The sequence below is a fragment of the Otolemur garnettii genome, unplaced genomic scaffold (genome assembly GCF_000181295.1).
Source record: "Otolemur garnettii isolate 467f Iridium unplaced genomic scaffold, OtoGar3 scaffold00014, whole genome shotgun sequence".
NCBI lineage: Eukaryota > Metazoa > Chordata > Mammalia > Primates > Galagidae > Otolemur > Otolemur garnettii.
The window spans coordinates 23670594-23689842 of NW_003852409.1; the positions used below are offsets into that span (position 1 = coordinate 23670594).

Sequence of the window (19249 nt, forward strand, 5' to 3'; positions counted from 1 at the left end):
TTTTTTTTTTTATAGAGACAGAGTCTTACTTTATCGCCCTTGGTAGAGTGCCGTGGCATCACACAGCTCACAGCAACCTCCAACTCCTGGGCTTAGGCGATTCTCTTGCCTCAGCCTCCCGAGTATCTTGAACTACAGGTACCACCCGGCACAATGCCTGGCTAATTTTTTTGTTGCAGTTTAGCCGGGGCTGGGTTTGAACCTGCCACCCTGCCAGTGCCCTACCCACTGAGCCACAGGTGCCACCCCCATGTGAAAATTTTCATAAATCCTCAGCTATCAGGACCTGTCTGATTTGAGTGTGAAATGGACGCGTATTACCTATAACTGCATGCTTACATTTGCATGATTGTCCATTACCCATCTCTGAACAAATAAAGGAATGCTGAACAGTAAAAAGCTGTCTGTCTGAAACATACTGTACTCCAAAGCAAGTCAAATTAAGCCTCAAATCATGGGCTAAATTCTACAAAAGCTAACTATTAATTGTTGAGTCATCTTGAAATATAGAAAAGAACCTCAAAGAAAATCAAGAATAAATTATTCCCAGAGAATCACAACAACTCAACAAAGAGTTTGTAAAAAGCCTCTTAAGATTCTGTAGGAAAAAGTAGGTTTTATTTCTGCCTCTGATGAAAATCAATACTCATCATGGTGACAAATTAAGAATTTTGCTTTAATTAAGTTTAAAATGATTAATTCATGTCTCACAATCTGCCTTTACTAAGATTTGACAAAGAAAAAGACGCTTTTGAGAACACATTGAATATAGTCTCTATAATAAGGACATAGTATTCTAGGAAAGCACCAAATGGCAACTTTTCAAAAAGCAGAAGTGACTAAATAATACCAGTCACAATTCCACCTTTAGTCAAGAGTCACTACTTCAGATAACAGAAAAATAGCTATGATTTATGAAAGAGAGCATGAACTTTAACCTGGGAAAACTCTATGAGTGCCTATTTGCTATTTAGGACTCAGTTTCCTTTTGCATAAAAAGTGGGGAAGAACTTGGTTGGTGATCCTCAACAGGTATGTGAGAACTTTATGAGAATTATCTGGGGAGCTTTATCAAAACACACAAACAGGGCTCTATCTTCAGAGATTTAATTTAGACATCTGAAGTGAAGTGCAATCATCTTAGAAGTTTGCCATGGTGCCGCATGTAGCTCTGTGACTAGGGCTCCAGCCACATATGCCGGGCTGGCAGGCTGGAACCCAGCTCGGGCCTGCCAAACAACCATGACAACTACAACAACAACAACAACAAAAAAAGCCAGGTGTTGTGACGGGCACTTGTAGTCCCAGCTACTTGGGAGGCTGAGGCAAGAAAATCACTCAAGCCTAAAGTTTGAGGTTGCTGTGAGCTGTGATGTCATGAGCACTCTACTGAGGGCAACAAAGTGAGACTCAGTCTAAAAAAAAAAAAAAAAAAAAAAAAAGTTTGCCAGTAATTCTACCTCATTAGCAGTATTTTGAGAACCAAAGGTCTAGAACAGTTCTGACAGTTCTGTCCCATAGAAATATAAAGCAAACCACATATGTAATTTTAAAATGTCCTAATAGTTATGTTAAAGAAGTAAATGGAAATGTGTGAAAAGAACTTATTTTAACTCACCATGTCAAAAATATTAACATTTAACAAAATCAATATAAAAAACATTGAGATATTTTACATTCTTTAATATTCAAAGTCTTTGAAATACAGTATTTCACATCTCAATCTGAATAAGCCACAGATCAAATACTCAAAAGTCATATGTGGCTAGTGGCTTAGCTGGTTAGTACCCTTAAAGAACCCGATGTTCTTTAAGGTGCTTCGGATCAGGTGTTTTCTGACGGTTTTCCTGAGGAACTTGAGTAAGCAATCATTTCAGGTTCTATACAAGTTTAGTGTTCAACCGGGGTCCCATTCATTCACCATATATTTATAAAACTTCTGTGACAGGCAGGGCTCCTGTTCTCATGGCACTCAGTCTACTTGGGTCTACTTTAGACTTTTTGTCTTTGGGAAGACAAAGAGGCTAAATAAGATATAATAATTCAGTACAGTTAAGTGGTAGGCAGTACAAAAGCCCATAGCAAATACAAAGAGAAAATGTCTCAGGTGAAGTTCTATTGAGTTTACAATTGTGCTCCTCAACATGTGGGTGTTCTACAAACATGTCCAGGAGCTGTCATGATTGCATCTTCAACTATGACCCCCTTTTATTTGCTTTTAAGCTGGGCATCAGTATGGGATCATTTGAAGAAGAAATTTCATAGCTTAAAAAACTTCAGAGTTTTGGCTCAGTGCCCATAACACAGTGGTTACAGCCCCAGCCACATACACCCAGGCTGGCGGGTTCAAACCCAGCCCAGGCCTGCCAAACAACAATGACAACTGCAACAAAAAAATAGTCAGGCGTTGTGCTGGGTGCCTGTAGTCCCAACTACTCGGGAGGCTGAGGCAAGAGAATTGCTTAAGCCCAAGAGTCTGAGGTTGCTGTGAGCTGTGACACCACAGCACTCTACAAATGGCAACACAGTGAAACTCTGTCTCAAAATAAATAAATAAATAAATAAACAAACTTCTAAGTTTTAACTAATTGAAATCTAAAGGATGAAAAAGTATTAGCCAGGTGTTGTGGTGGGCACCTGTGGTCTCAGCTACTCAGGAGGTTGGAGCAAGAGGATAGCTTGAGCCCAGGAGTTTGAGGTTACTGTGAGATATGATGCCACAGCACTCCAGCCTGAGGCAACAGAGACTCTGTTTTAAAAAATAAGTAAATAAATAAATGATGAATAAGTTAACTAGGCCAAAAAAGAATAAATAGTATTTCAAAAAGGAATACTATATGGCATAGGTGAGTAAAAGTTTATCTGTAAACGACTTAATAGTTAATATTTTAGACTTCATAAGCCATATAATTTCTGTTGCAATTATTCTATTCTGCTAGATTTCACCCAAAGTCCATGGTTTGTCAATCTCTGGGATAAAATATGTGAATAATCACTGGGGCCAATTCATAAAGAACTATTTGGAAACATTCTAAAACTGCCTATTAATTTTATGACACTTATCACAACACACTGCCTAAAACATGAACGCTGGTTATAAAAACAGTGGAGTCTGACTGGGAAACAGCAGCAAGGTTAGGCTGGAGAATTGGGTCAGGAGGATGTTTAACTATGACCTCATTTACATTTCTGAGAGATCATTATGGCTATACCATGGAAAATGGTCTGAAGGAGGAAAAATCAGAAGAAAGCTAAGTAAAAACTAAGGAAGAAGATAAACCAAATGTGGCATACACAGACAGTAGAATTTTTTTTGAGACAGAATCTCAAGCTGTCGCCCTGGATAGGGTGCCGTGGTGTCACAGCTCACAGCAACTTCCAACTCCTGGGCATAAGTGATTCTCTTGCCTCAGCCTCCCAAGTGGCCAGGACTATAGGTGCCTGCCACAACACCAGGCTATTTTTTGATTGTAGTTGTCATTGTTGTTTGGCAGGCCCGGGCTGGATTCAAACCTGCCAGCTCTGGTGTATGTGGCTGAGGCCTTAGCCGCTTGAGCCACAAGTGCTGAGCCCAGATACTGGAATATTATTCAGCCTCAAAAAGGAATGAAGTTATCCCATGTTACAACATGGAGGATTCTTGAACACATACTAAGTGAAATAAGCAAATCAAAAAAGAACAATTAAGGGATGAGTCCACCTATAGGGGGTTCCTAGGGTAATCAAATTCACAGACAGAAAGTAGAATGGTGGTTGCCACTAGCTGGGGGGAGGACGGAATGGGAAGTTAGTATTTAACTAATATAGTTTCAGTTTGGGAAGATGCAAAAAATTCTGGAGATGGATGGTGGTGAAGGCTGCACAACAATGTCAATGTACCCAATGGCACTGCACTATACACTTAAAAATGGTTAAAATGGTAAATTTTAGGTTATGTGTATTTTACCACAATTTGAAAAAAAAACTAATTATTCAAACTAGTTATTTAAACTATTTTATACAAGAAAATGCTGTGCCACTCAGTTTTACGCCTTAAACAAGTGTCAAAAAAATAACCAGGTCGAATTCCATTTTACAGCAGTCCAAGTCCACTGCTAACTGCTAATCCTTTAGGAGCCACAGTTCTCTGTTCCTTTCCTGCTTTTGTCAGCCTCTCCTCTGGACTCCCATCTGCTGAACACACTAACCTGAAGTGAAAGAAGAATAACATGGGCCATTTCACATGTCCTGAAGAAAAAAAATCCCTCTCAATTCAGAAAATAGAATGAAAAAGTAAGGGGTAGGTATGTAACAAAGATAGGCAGAAAAATGAGCTGCAACCCAAATGGAGTAAACTATCTTATCAAGTTTAAATATTTAACTGGTAGAATCTTATCTCAACCCTCAACCACTTCTCTGAGGCATCTGACTTTGCTGGCCAACTGAGTAAGCTTTTTTTGTTGTTGTTCTAATTTATCTATGTATGCCTTCACATTTCCAAGTCATAGGCGTTTCATAAATATCTATCAAGCAGCACAAAGCTAATTCCTTTCTTACCATTTCAGAAATAAAATGCAGAACAGAACGATAACTGCCTCAATCTAAACCATATCAATTGTTAGCATTAGTCAACAATATCTGTAGTAATACTGCCTATTGCTTGCTTGAGGTGCTAGTCTGAGAGTATAAGTTTATTGCCAAATTCAGGATTTACCAATTTGACCACAGTGAAAATTCACTGTCTTTGGTAACAAGATGACACAAACACATGTATAATTCTGCAATGAATATTTCTCGCACTAGTAACAGTCCCAGGAATGCTGCTGTTAGGGAAATAAAACCAATGCTTTGAAAATACTCAAGGCTTTGGATTATTTTCAATATCTACAGTACAGCATAATTCTCGATAAGAGAACCTAATGAATTGAATCAGAATAAAAATCAAATTAACATACAGACCGATCTATATGCAGACAGGTATTATCTTGTAGGTATTACCTTTCCAGGTAGTTAGAGAATTCAGTGAGTATTTTTCATTTACTTCCACCTCAAAAGGGATTTTATTGCATTTCAAAAGTAACACATGAGAGAGGATAAAAAACTTTAAAAAGCTAGAGGTGGTTGTGAATACAAGTCAACTGCCAATATTTCCCTAAGTAGAAAAGAGCTTTAGGCTCTAAGATAATATTGTACCTTAATCTTTGAAAAATACCCGCCAAAGGTCATGAGGCAAGACATGGAAAAGCCATCATCACAACTAGGCAAGTATAAGTAAAGTACAGAAGAACTGATGATGTCATTCTGATATCAGGCTTATAAGACAGGGAAAATAATTCAAGAGTGAAGTAATTCAGGATGACAAACCAAACCATGAAATGCCTTAACCTGAATGATTATTTTCTATAACTGGCAAAGTGCCTAGCCTTTCAGAGAATATGTATCACCATATGGCAAAATGTATACCCTTAATGAATAAAGAAATGCAGTTTTAAAACAGTCTGAAGAAATGGCATATCTCTTAACTACTAAAAATACTAAAATCAAGTTTACTAAGACTCAGAGGGAGAAACAAGTTACTTAAGACTACCGTGGGCATGGCATCAATCCAATCTACCCAGAAAGGACACTAAGGGGAATTATAAAATCTTTCCTACTTCTAGATCTGTTGATTCTCCTTTTAAGCATCTGTCTCAAATAATTGAAGGGGGGAAAAAGCAAGCAAAGATAGTCATCACTAATACGGAAATGGCTAAATAATGATAAGTTGACTGTATTCACACAAAGGAGCAATTTATACTTATTAAAAATGACAACTATTAGAAATTATTATCTTGAACGAAAAATTAACACCAAGTATCCCTACATATTATATAGAATGTAAGTAAATAGCCATGAGATCACTGGTAAGAACTTCCTGGAGCGATTCTAAACACTACCTAAGAAGTATTTAGATTGCCAGTTAAAAAGCATTGCCTTGCCGGGTGTGGTGGCTCACTCCTGTAATCCCAGCACTCAGGGAGGCTAAGGTGGGTGGACTGCTTGAGCTCAGGAGTTTAAGACAAGCCTGAGTAAGACTGAGATCCCATGTGTACTAAAAATAGAAAAACTAGCTGTATATTGTGGCAGATGCCTAGTCCCAGCTACTCAGGAGGCTGAGGCAAGAGGATTGCTCAAGTCCAAGAGTTTAAGGTTGCTGTGAGCTGTAGTGCCAGGGCACTCTACCCAGGGTGACAGAGTGAAACTGTCTCAAAAAAAAGTATTGCCTAAAATATAGGCACTGATAATAAGCATATGTAGAAATATATGCCCATTATAAATGAAACACACATAATTCTTAAATTTTAACAATTATTCTGTTTCACAGTTACTAAATAGTTTTAAATCATCCGACTCTCTTTGTTCACATGCCCAAACTCAACTTCTATTTCGTCTTTGAATCACAGTATTTAAGAGCAAGGAAGAAATATCTCCTTTCCATATTTTAAAGACAAAGAAATAAACACAAAGAGGTCAAGTAACTTATCCAAAATGACCTAACTACTTGCTAGGATTAACACTAATTTTCCCCCAGAAGCATTGCTGACAAATAAAAAACAAAATTAACCAAAGTACAGAACTGTACATAAAAAATTAAAAAGCACAAAAAAAGTAATCTACAACTTTCTGATTCACATTATGTTTAAAAGAATAAGTGAAGCTTTTTTTCTCATAAAACTTCACAAAAATGACTGTCTTCTCTACAGAGAAAGAAGAGGACAAAAGGGGAAAATCCACTCAGGGATGGGGGAAAATGCCACTGTAGATATCTCATATAATCAACATTTGTGATTTTCAAATCCAGGGAATAGTTTATTCTTAAGTTTACAACCCATGAAATACAAACAAACTAAAAACAAAAAACATAAAACCAGTTCCAACTCATGTCTCTTACCTGTACAGAGAAGTCCATCTTTATAGTAAAGTGCATACACTCTGGCACTGTGTCCAATTAATGATGAGGTCTCAAAGGCTTCATGGTCCTCCAGTTGCTTCATTCTCAAAATAGCCTTCAAATAAACCTTCTTCCAGTGCAAAGCGTCCTGAACAGAATCATCTATCTGCCAGCCCAAATTTTTACACGCAGTCTGCCACACCTCTGTACAGGCACTTATCACCTTATTCCACTGTTTAGAGACGAGGCAGCACGTGAGTAAAGTCTGAGGATCGAGCCATTTTAACAAATAAAAACTGAGCTCCAAGGGAAGGAGTTTGAGGAAGTCCCGCTTGAGGAGAGTCTCCAGGTTATTGGAGAGATGCCTGAGCTGGACTGCCCCACTCAGACTAATCAGGTGATCCAGAGTTTCATTTTTCTGCAAGTCCGTCAGAGAAAGAAATGTAACAGAAATGTTATCAAGCCATGTCTCAAAGTCCTTTCTCTCCATAAGGTTATGGAAAAATTTACCTGTGGCACATCAAAATATTGTATTAGTTCTGCTCAAAAGACCATTCAAGCAAGACTGCTAACAAATGAAGTATTAAAAATTAGTGTAAAAAACTTGGCATTACAACTTTATGCTTAGTTACTACAACTTTACAGTTAATATACCATATCTGAAAATATTCCATGCACACAAAAGAAAATACATTAAAAAATATATACTTTAACAAATCATGATCTCCAAAACATCAGTCAGTGCAACAAGCTGGTGTGTGTGACTTGTTCCTTTTAAAGTCTAGCACATGCTACATGCATCTCCAAGTAAAATACTTACAAAGTATTCAATTATTATAAAACTGTGTGTTTTATAGTACACTCCCTCCCCATCAAAACCATTATATAATAAAACTATTTCCTTAATGAAACTATTTGAGCACTAAAATTTGGCACTAAAATCACAAAAATAAGCACCAGAATGTGACAACCAGAAAGCAAGTCTCTAGAGCAATAGCCTGAGACATTAGTTACCATGCTAGGCACAATGAGCCCTGTCACCAAAATCACAGAACTATTTGTTTCTGCAATAGATATTCAGGTGAAAAGGTGTGGGTAAGAAAAATAAGCACATGTAATACATTCAGGTATTCTGGTTTTTCCACCTCCTTTATGGCACTGCCTGTCTAGAACAGAAATTACCAAAGACTTTATTTTGCCTAACAGAGTGTTTTTATAAGCCTCATATGAGCCAGTAACCACTCTTAACCATGTGTCCCAGAGAGTCATGGAGGTCCTGGAAGCATTCATAAATAAGGCAAATTAATAATCCTGACGCTTACAAAACACCAGAAAAGAGGTAATATCATCTTCACTTTACAAATGAGGAAACTACAGGTCAGAGAAGATACATCATTTGCCTATAATCAAAGAGCTATTATTAAACAGCAGAAGAGACTGGAGGCCAGTTCTCTCCAGATCATTATACCAAGTTCTCTCTCTCTAAAGTCAGTGATAACAGGAATAGAATCTGGCAATAGAATCTGCAGGTACTGTGTCTACCTGATTCAACTATTTTCCTCTTTAGGAGAATGACAACAGGCTCCAGAATTGTGACAAAATTTTTTTTAAAGTATCCTGCATTAGTGTCAACCCACTCCTAACAATGGATACTAAACGAATGAAAGACAACAAAAAATAAACCAAACTACTAAAACCATTCTCAAGATGGGCATGTGTTGACAGATTTTGATGTTGGGTGATAGGGGTTTATTTATTCTCTTATTTTCATACATTTCAACATTTCCTGGTTAAAAAGACTTTCCTTCTAATCTGGGATTACTTGGTTTCTCACAGACTGTCATACTCATTTTAACGCTGTGTTAAAATTAATATGGAAGAGGAAAATTGCATGTAACATAGATCAAGTCTACACTGGAAGCGAGATCTTATCTTCCAACTTAGTAAAAATCATAAGTTTCTAACATCAAATTTGGCAACAATGCTCTTGGACAGTAAGTAGTCTGATTTATTAGTAGAAGCACCCAAGCCTTTCAATCACATTATCTGCTGTCTATTAGTTCTGGTTTCTGGAACTGTGATTGCACTTCTAGATAATGTTCTTAAAGCTGAAGGTTTTGGATTACAGATGATTATTAATTCATATTATAGATTTACCTGGCTGTCAAAGTATAATCCATTCACTAAAAGTTTTATCAACTTAGCGCACAGTAACAAGTCCCCTTCTTTCTCTGAATGCTAAAAACCCTCTATATATATCAGGCGTCCTCAAACTACGGCCTGTGGGCCACATGGGGCCCACCGAGGACATTTATCCAGCCTGCTAAGTGTTTTTGCCGCTGCTGCCTGTCTTGATTAGCAGCTGACTCATCCCAGGGCCCGAAGTCTGGCCCTCCAACGGTCTGAGGGACAGTGAACTGGCCCCCTGTTTAAAAAGTTTGAGGACCTTGATATACATGTATAACACTTCTGGAAAATCTCTACTTCTAAAACTAATCATTCACAACAAGACAAAACAACCTTTTTCTGTGGGCATCTGTACAATATCACAACAGGTAGTTAATACTGGCTAATTAAAAACAGCAAATCACCTGCCCTGGAATCACATTTTACAGTGTAAAGTATGGGAGACTTCTCCATCACATCTATATATGCACACTATGACACACAACTGCTGTAGAAATGCTTATTATTTTATGTGAGCTGAATTGTTATTGAAGTGGCCTCATGGAAAATTTGAAATACCCATTCAAACATTATCAGGTTCCCATTATTAACCAATATCTAAGACACATCCTACAACATGCCAAATAACATGCCCATGACATTTACTAAAGATTATAGACCAACCTTTCCAGTGAGCATCTTTAAAAAGCTCAGTTACTTTTATATATTCTATTTCATAATAAAAAATTATTTTTATAGGCCAGGAGTTTGAGAACAGCCTGTAGACCCCATCTACAAAAAATAAAAAATTAGCTAGGTATGGTGGCATGTACCTGCAGGCCCAGCTACTCGGGAGGCTATGGCAGGAGGATTGCTTCAGCCCAGAAGTTTGAGGTTGCAGTGAGCTATTATGATGCCACTGCACTCCAGGCTGGGCAACAGAGCAAGGCATTGTTTAAAAAAAGAAAAATCTTTTTTCCCCCAATTCTTATCATTCAGACTGGCCTTTAAGCTAATGAACACCTAGTAGGAGGCTTTTTCCACTTCTTCTATGATTATTATAAAGGCATATTTTTTTCCCTAAAAGAATCAAGTAACTTTGGAGGGGACTTTCTTAAGGTCATAAGTCTAAACTGAACTCTTTTACAGAACCCTGAAGAATATCACATACTGGTAGCACAAGGTTCCCAGGGGGAAACTTCAGGAAATGGGATTTCCATTTAACATGACACGAGTAGCTTTTCAGTGAGACAACCTTTCAACAATGGAATAGCTGCTTCCAGAGGGTGAGTTTCCCATTACTGTAAACAATCAAGGACAATTGTACACAGAGACAGAATGGGATATATGAAAATGCTTTGGAAATCCGTCAAATCTTCTACTATGTGATCATGGGCATGTTCAACTAACTTTTAACCTTTAGTTTTGTCATCATTGAACTTGAGGATTGTGACTCTCAGACATAAAGCAGGGGCATGCTTACTTAGCACAGTGCCCAGTCTAGGGTAACTTAAATGGTACTTTTGTAGGTTTTATTCTTATGAATATCTGGCAGGAAAGCCTTTTGTGGCACTGAGGCTAAAAGGGACATGATCACTAATATCCCTTTCAACCCTATGATCTTACAAAGGTATTCTAAAAATATCTGGAAGAAAAACTCAAGGGCTCAAATTTACTAGGGGTTTAATTGCATAATTAAGGCAATTATTGCCTTGAGGCTATGATTTCCTCTTAGATGCCTTTTTCTCCTTACCCTACCCACATCCTATTCTTCACACTAAATGTACTCAAAGCGTTTAATACAGTACCTACCTGGGTTCAGAGTAAACATTACAATTGCCCTCTTACTCTACATGTTAGCAGTCACAGAATTCTGAGGAAATGGACCATGGGATGAAAAGACTCCTAAATTGGGAGATGGGAGCCTGGGTTTGGTCTCTGGTTCTGTTATTATCTCCCTACTTTCCCTTAGGCAATGCTCATATCCATACTGATTTTAAAGACTAAAGTACTACGCATAAATAGCACTTCATTTGACCTTCAAATCATGGAAGGTATCAATGACACTACTCTTAACTAATAAGGAAATTTACATCTCAAGAAATGGAGTGGCTTTCCCAGAGTTGAATAGGAAGTAGCAGGTTCAACATCTTGCCCAGTCCTCACCCTCCCAAAACAAAATCAAACCTATATCTCTAGTCTTATTAGAGACAAGGCATTCTGGATAAAAGACATGACATTTTGAATAAAGCAAAGAGTTCAGTTTAGACTTATGACCTCCTATTTCATGAGAATCTAACCTTATTAAGAGTGAAAGCAGTATTATCTGTTGTTGTCAAGGAAGAGGACACTTCATCTTTCCTCTCTTTTCTTATCAAGCATAATCAAAGAGCACAGAGACTTTGAAAATGTATATGTACCTATAAATTTACACATGCATATGATATATTTTGAATATTCAAGAAAGTGATAACACTGGTTACTTTCAGAGAGAACTGGACAGCTGTGGATATGGGGTAGGGAAAGAGTCCTATTTTATTATAAACTTTTTAAAATTTAAAACGTGAATATACTACATTATAAAAAAAAAAGCCTTCAGTTTTAAGAATTTTTAAAGCTTTGAAAGAATACAAATAATACTTATAAAATATGGGTTCTGCAACTCCACTTGTTGCTGGGTGACCCTGGGCAAACAGTTCACCTATCCTCCAGCCCAGTTTCCTCACTTGCAAAATGTAGCTACGAACACCATTTACCTACAAGGGGTTTTGTGAGCGTTAAACAGGATAATGCACTGATTGAAAGCACCTAGCACATTATAAGCCTAAAATAAACCTCAGTCACCATTATTATTTAGCATTGTTATCTCTGCTTTACTTCAAACAGCAGCCCACATACACACCTGTTTCCATGGCACACCCACAATTATGGAGCAGGCCCTCACATTGTACAGCACTTTGTACTTCATAAATCACCTCACCACACTTCATCATCTTTCAGACTCACGGCAACCCTAGGACATCGTTAACTCATTTTGCATCTACGGAAACTGAGGCGCTACAAGTAGTAACTCTGAGACCCTATTTTCCCATCTCTAAAATGAACTCCAGATCCCTTCAACCCGTTCGTCGCTCCCAGGTCCCTTGCTCCCGGAGCCGTGTTCCGCGCGGCACTGACCTGAGCGAGTGCCCCGGGGCCCGGGACCTCGCGCCGGGCTCACACCGACTAGGTGCGCTCGGGCCGCCAAAGCCTCGCAGCGGCCGGGTCCGCTCCGCAGCCATGGCGCCTGCGGGAAGAGAAAGACAAACAGCCCGAGGCGCGGCAGGTCAGCAGAGGCGCGGGTGCCAGACAGCCCCCTCCCCAACCGGCCCCGCCCCGCACACAGACCTGGACCTACGGCCGCCGCTCCCGGTCCGCAGCCTCACAGGGGAGCGGCTTCCGGTGCTGCTTGCGTCATCTCCGCGCGTCCCTCCGCCCCGCGGCGCTTGGCGGAAGCGGCTGCACTTCCGGCCCCCGCCCGGAGAGGGCTGTCTGGGGCCGAGGGAGGCGGAGCACCTGCAGTTAGGCCCCGGGGGCGTCTATGTCTAGAGGACTTTTTATCCGGGTTTGCCCAGGGCAGTTATGTCCCTCGGCTACTCAGGTCTAGCACCAACTCTGCGGTAGTTTTTCTTGTTATCCTCCCTTTATCGAGGAGAGGCTCAGAGGTGTTAAGAGATACGTCCTAATTCGTACAGCCCACTGAACATCCATTATATCCCAAACACTGTTTTAGGGGATGGAGCCAGAGAACAAAAAAACACGAAAATCCCTGACCTCCTGGAGTTCCCATCTGTTGGGAAGAGGAAGACAGACGAATACTAAGCAAGGCATAGTGTGAGTCTTAGTGCTAAGGAGAAAAATAGAGCAAAGTATGGGGTTTGTTGAACGAAAGTCAGATGATGCAGACTTGAATCCCAGCATTTACACTCTCTGGTTGTCTGTGGCCGGGTTACTGACACTCTTAAGACTTTTATTTTCCTCGTCTGTATAACAATTAGAGTACCCTCCTCCTGATGACTCTTAGAATTAAAGGAGGTGAAGCATGCGAATCTTTTAGCGTCAAGAACAAAAACTGCACTAAGTCCCATGCATTCTTCTTAATATTTTATGTGTATAATCTCAGTTCATGCAACAGCCCTACAAGGTGGTTATTATTATTATTCCGATTTCCTAAAGGTATGGTAAATGGCTTAGATTAAGATTTCAACCCAAACCAATTGTAGAGCACAAGTTATCCTAGTCTCTCTGCGTTGGCTCATAAACCTCATACACATACGTGCTCATAGGCATCTTTTACCGGAATTGTCCAATAAGACTTTCAGCAGTAATGGAAATGTTCTCTCTTGGAACTTATTAGGCAGTCAGTAGCCTCTTGTTGCTATTGAATACTTGAAAAATAACCAACTGAGTAACTGAGGAACTAAATTCTTACTTTTATTTAATACTAATTTAAATACGAACATGTGGTTCATGGCTACATATTGGGTATCACAGTCCAATGATATAAACATAACGCAGACAGTAAGACAAGCATATAACCAGTGGCTAGTGGAGCACAGCCAAGGTTCCAAGCATCTGGACTCTAGAGTACTTGAAATGTGGGAAATAAAAATTGGTTATGTGGGGTAGAAGTCAAGTATGGTGCCCTAAGCATCTAACCTCAAGAGAGATAATTTGATTTGTTAGGCAGGTCCACTGTAGAATTCTAAGTCAGTGAGTGACTGAGGACAATGTGATAAGGCATTTAGGAAGAAAAGGATACACCCATTGGATGACCTCTATGAAAGGGAAGGCAGTTCCAGGGTAATGAAGAAAACCAAGCACCCATACCTTTTTGTAGCAAACAGTCTCAATGCCAGTAGGCTAGGAGCTTAATAAATCAATCTGAAAAAACAAAATGGAGCTTCCCCAGATTTAATATTATTGAACCTCTCACTTTAGACAAAGAAACTAAATTGTGTAAATTTAAGGCCAGAGGAGATTGAAGAGCACAATTCGCAACTATAAAAAGTAGAAGTGTTTAAATACTATGAGATCTATTTAACTATCAAATTTAGTATATTTTAAAAGTCCTTTGCATTTGAATATTTTGAGGTTAGATTTTCCTACTTTATAAAAATTTCCAAGATTGTATAATGATGGTACAGAAAATAGCCAAATTTAGTCGTAAAGACTTATTCATAGCCAAATAATTACAAAAACTACTATAAATGGAAGGAAGAAAGATAAACATGTAAAAGAAAAAGATGAAATATAGCCTGGCATGAGAAGACAATCCTCAGTATAGCTACTTCTGTGACAGGAACAAGAAAATATGCTGACTGTTGTTTCTTTCCTATTTTTTCTTTTTTGTTTCTTTTCTTAAAATAAACTTGCTGGTAGAATGTTTAGAGTAATTCCAACACATACATGCTCCAGGAAAACAGCAGACATCAAATGCTTTGATTCTTCAGTTTAGACTAAAATGGGCTTATATGTTGTTTTCCTTTTTGAGATATACTTGCCTGGCAGAGGTAGTTTGGATGACTTATAATTACTTTGGTAAAGTTCTTACATAGCTTATACCAGGAATTCCAAATCCAACCCAAGGAGACCTCACCATATATTGTATGTTTCTTTGGGGAGATAAAAATGCACCCACTACAGATGAAAAATATTCCTTGATGTTTAGAACAGTTCTGTGCATGTTCACGTTCCAGGGAGCAGGCATTACACTGTTTAGTTTCTTGAGACGCATGCCAAAAAACACTACATATTTCTCTCTGTGTAATGATGCTGTGGAGCAGTGATGTGTGTAACTGTTTTTTGAACTCCCCCACGTACTTTAGCAGGAACTCAGCGAAAAGACAAGGGTTCCGTTTCATGAGGTATACAAGGTCGAAAGCATTTGAAGAGGTTTGCTTTTTCTATTCTTTGTTCTGGATTCACTGGAGCTGTAACAAGATCAGCACTCACTCTCCTATGTAATCAGCAGGTATTCTGGGACAAAAGCTCAGGTTGATTGGCAAGAAACCTTACCCCTATAAGTTTGAAGCACAAAGTACTTTACGGCAATTGCTGTTAGACTGGAGTGATCCTGAGATACATTTGGCCATAACTTGGCATCTGGACTCAATAATTTCCAAGGCTCTGAAATTGCTCACAGACAACATGAAGGTGGGTTTCTTATACTCTTTGAAGCATTTCTTATCTACTAGATTATAGTTGCTGGAGTTTGTGTTGCTTTTTACTATTCAAGGGACATGGGAGAGTAGAGATAGGAATTAGAATTTCCAGGGGTTAAGAGTAAGCTTTGGAATCTGACGGATTTGAGTTCAAATCATGGCCCTACTGCAACCTCTTACCTATTATGTGATCTTGGGCAAATTACTAAACCATTCAGCTACTAAGCTTAATTTTTTTTTTTGAGACAGAGCCTCAAGCTGTCCCCCTGGGTAGAGTGCCGTGGCATTACAGCTCACAGCAACCTCCAACTCCTGGGCTCAAGCGAGTCTCCTGCCTCAGCCTCCCAAGTAGCTGGGACTACAGGCGCCCGCCACAACGCCCGGCTATTTTTTGGTTGCAGCCATCATTGTTGTTTGGCGGGTCTGGGCTGGGGATTCGAACCTGCCACCTTAGGTGTACGTGGCTGGCGCCTTAGCCGGTTGAGCTATAGGCACCGAGCCACTAAGCTTAATTTTGAAGATAACCTCTCTGAAAGGGGTAAATAAGCTAAGACACGTAAAGTGCTTAGTTACCAGAGCTAGATGAGTTAAGACATGTAAAGTGCTTAGTTACCAGAGCTAAATGAGTTAAGACATGTAAAGTGTTTAGTTACCAGAGCTAAATGAGTTAAGACATGTAAAGTGCTTAGCACAGTGCCTGGCACACAGCAAATGCTCAATGAGAATTAACTCTTATTACAAAAGGCTCTATGGCTCGGCACCTGTGGCTTAAGTGGCTAAGGCACCAGCTACATACACCTGAGCTGATGGGTTTGAATCCAGCTTGGGCCTGCTAAACAACAATGACGGCTGCAACCAAAAAATAGCCAGGAATTGTGGTGGGCACCTGTAGTATCAGCTACTTGGGAGGCAGAGGCAGGAGAATTGCTTGAGCCCAGGAGTTGGAGGTTGCTGTGAGCTGTGATGCCACAACACTCTACCCAGGGTGACAGCTTGAGGCTCTGTCTCAAAGAAAAAAAAAAAGAGACTCTGTTGACCAAAGCTCCAATGAATAGGAATTTAATTCATTTAATATTCCCCAGCTCTGTCATACATGTATTTTTTTTTTTTCTTTTGCAGTTTTTGGCTGGGGCTGGGTTTGAACCCGCCACCTCCGGTATATGGGGCTGGTGCCCTACTCCTTTGAGCCACAGGCGCCGCCCTCATACTTGTATTGCAATTCTGCATATGCTCATCAAGAGAAAATTTCCATTTGCTTTAATGAGGTGGAGTAAGTTTGGCATAGGTCCATCCTAGATCTCTGAAGAGGTGCTGTGCAGATAACAGGGATCTGCCCATACTGACAGACATGTCAGATAGATTAAGAGACACTGTCAGAACAGACTCTGACTCACTATTAGGTTGAATTGGATAGTCATGCAACAACAATTTAAATGTTTGATAATGGCTAGTGTACAGCGGCCAACAAAAGCAACTACTTCATGGAAAAATAGCCCTTGACCTTTGTAATTTGAGAAGAAACAGCACCAAGTGCTTTAAGAAAGAACATTATATAGGTTTCCTATAGGTTTTTATTACAATGATACCACTTACTACATTCTATCCATGTGCATCCCCAGTGTCTGACACAATGCCTTGTACATGGGTGTAGTAAGTAGGCTTTAATCCACACAAGCAAGAAAACAACTAGCATTTTACAGTGTTCACTTGTGCCAAACACAGGAATCAGCAGCACTTGAGAAGATAGAGACATGAAGGCTGCTGTCCAGGACTCTACAATCTGGTGAAAGAGACAGATAATAAAAGTAAATAATAAAGAACACTTAAAATAGACTGTACTGCCTAGTGCTATATGAGGTCCAAACAGGGTTCAGTAGAGAGCAAAACAGGAATGGAGATGAAGCGTGAATGAACATATATCCTTTTCTTATTTAGGTGACTTTCTGCAGACTTCGGACTCACCAGTGGTGTTTCATTCTATTTAACGTCATCCTATTTCATGCCTTGCTTTTTGGGGCTGACTTTGTAGAAGAATACTTTCTGCATTCTTTGCCTTATATAGATATGAAAGTTCTTGAAATTAAGGATAAGGCAAGAAAATTGAATATGGAGCCCCTAAGAAATAATCTCTCCAAATATTATGTCCTGAGCCAGTCAGAGGTATGTAAAGGGAAAAACATTTTCTTGCTCTCTCTTATCTTCAGTAGCCCAGGAAATGGAACAAGAAGGGACCTCATTAGGAAAACCTGGGGTAATGTGACCAGTGTCCGAGGGCACCCTGTTCTCACACTGTTTGCTTTGGGAATGCCTGTTTTGGTACCGACCCAGAAAGAGATAGACAAGGAGTCCCATAAAAATAATGATATAATTGAAGGAATCTTCTTGGACAGTTCTGAGAACCAAACCCTGAAGATCATCACAATGGTACAATGGGCTGTGACTTTCTGCCCTAATGCCCTGTTCATTCTCAAGGTGGATGAAGAAATGTTTGTCAATTTGCCAAGCTTGGTCGACTATCTTCTCAATCTGAAAGAACACCTTGAAGATATCTACGTAGGAAGAGTTATCCATCAGGGTACACCCAGCAGAGATCCTCAGAGCAAAGAATCTGTCCCTCTTAGTGAGTATCCAGAGAAATACTATCCAGATTACTGCAGTGGCGAAGCCTTTATAATGTCCCAAGATGTGGCTCGAATGATGTATGTGGTTTTCAAAGAAGTACATGTTATGGTGCCTGCTGATGTGTTTATAGGAATTTGTGCTAAGTCCGTTGGCCTTATACCCATCCACAGTTCAAGGTTTTCTGGTAAAAGGCACATCAGATACAACAGGTGTTGCTATAAGTTCATTTTTACATCCTCAGACACTGCAGATGCTGAAATGTCCCTGGCATGGAAGGAAATTAATGATGGGAAAGAATGTACACTGTTTGAGACTTACTATGGGCTAATATCCTGCAAACTTCTCACATACCTTGACAGTTTTAAACATTTTCATATGGAGACCATAAAAAACAATGCCATGTATTTTGTTGATTAGAATTTCTTTGATTTTTCCTTACGAGTGTTATTTCAAAATTATCTTGTACCCTGTTATATAAAGCATTTCTTCTTCCTTGTGTTTTATGTAGTTTCCCTGAATCTTTCATTGTACTTAGCAAAGGTACAAAATGTTCTTAGTGCTCTGATGTGCTCAATCTTATTGACAACCCATTTTAAGAAATTTAAGTTGGTGTAGCATTATTCTTTTCAAAATAAAACATATCTTTCAGAAAAGAGAGAACATTACATTTCATTATAACCATGTCTTTTAACTGACAAGAAATGTTATATATACTATGGCATACAATGTTTTGATATAAATATATATATGCATTCCTGAACAGCTAAATCAAGCTCTTTAACATACGCGTGACCTCACATCATTTTCTGTAGCAAGAACACCGACTCGCCTAGCAATTTTCAAATATATAACATATTGCTATTAACTGCCTTGACCATGATATACAGTAGATCTTTGGACCTTATTCCTCACGTCTAAAATTTTGGATCCCTTGACCAGTATCTCTCTAGTTTCCTTAAGCCCCCACCATTTTACTCTGTTCCTGGGAGTTTTTTATACTTTACGTATAAGTGAGATCATTCAGATCATTTGTCCTTCTGTGTCTAGCTTATTACACTTAACATAATGTCCTCCAGGTTTATCCATGTTGCTCAAAATGACATGATTTCCTAGACATAGAAAATAGACCTAGCATGTAGACATCCAGTTTTCCCAGCACCATTCTGGATATATACTACATCTTCTTCATTCATCTTTGGTGGACACCTAGGTTGATTTCACTAACCTTGTGAATAATGCTGCAAAGAACACGGGAGTGGGCTCAGTGCCTGTGGCTCAAGTGCCTAAGGCCCCAGCCACATACACCTAAGGTGGTGGGTTCGAATCCAGCCCGGGCCCGCCAAACAAC

At 39.3% G+C, this 19249-nt stretch overlaps 2 protein-coding genes across 3 annotated transcripts in view; one reads left to right on the forward strand and one right to left on the reverse strand.

Moving 5' to 3' along the window:
• The window catches only part of FBXW2 (F-box and WD repeat domain containing 2), a 25846-nt gene extending 13309 nt beyond the window's left edge, over positions 1-12537 (reverse strand). The window contains exons 1-3 of one of the 2 annotated variants that reach the window (XM_023510585.1): positions 12464-12537; positions 12254-12362; positions 6911-7420 (exon numbers count right to left, since the gene is read on the reverse strand). In XM_023510585.1, the coding sequence (XP_023366353.1) occupies positions 6911-7400 (490 nt within the window). In that variant the 5' untranslated portion in view covers positions 7401-7420; positions 12254-12362; positions 12464-12537. Of the gene's footprint in view, positions 1-6910; positions 8142-12253; positions 12363-12463 lie in introns of those variants that run through there. The other variant, XM_012802465.2, reaches the window with a different exon arrangement.
• A 2728-nt stretch (positions 12538-15265) lies between these two features.
• Positions 15266-18569, forward strand: LOC111723672 (putative UDP-GlcNAc:betaGal beta-1,3-N-acetylglucosaminyltransferase LOC100288842). The gene is made up of 2 exons (XM_023510568.1): positions 15266-15271; positions 17215-18569. The coding sequence occupies exons 1-2, from the start codon at positions 15266-15268 to the stop codon at positions 18316-18318; spliced, it is 1110 nt and encodes a 369-aa protein (XP_023366336.1). The 3' UTR covers positions 18319-18569.
• Positions 18570-19249: the final 680 nt, after the last annotated feature.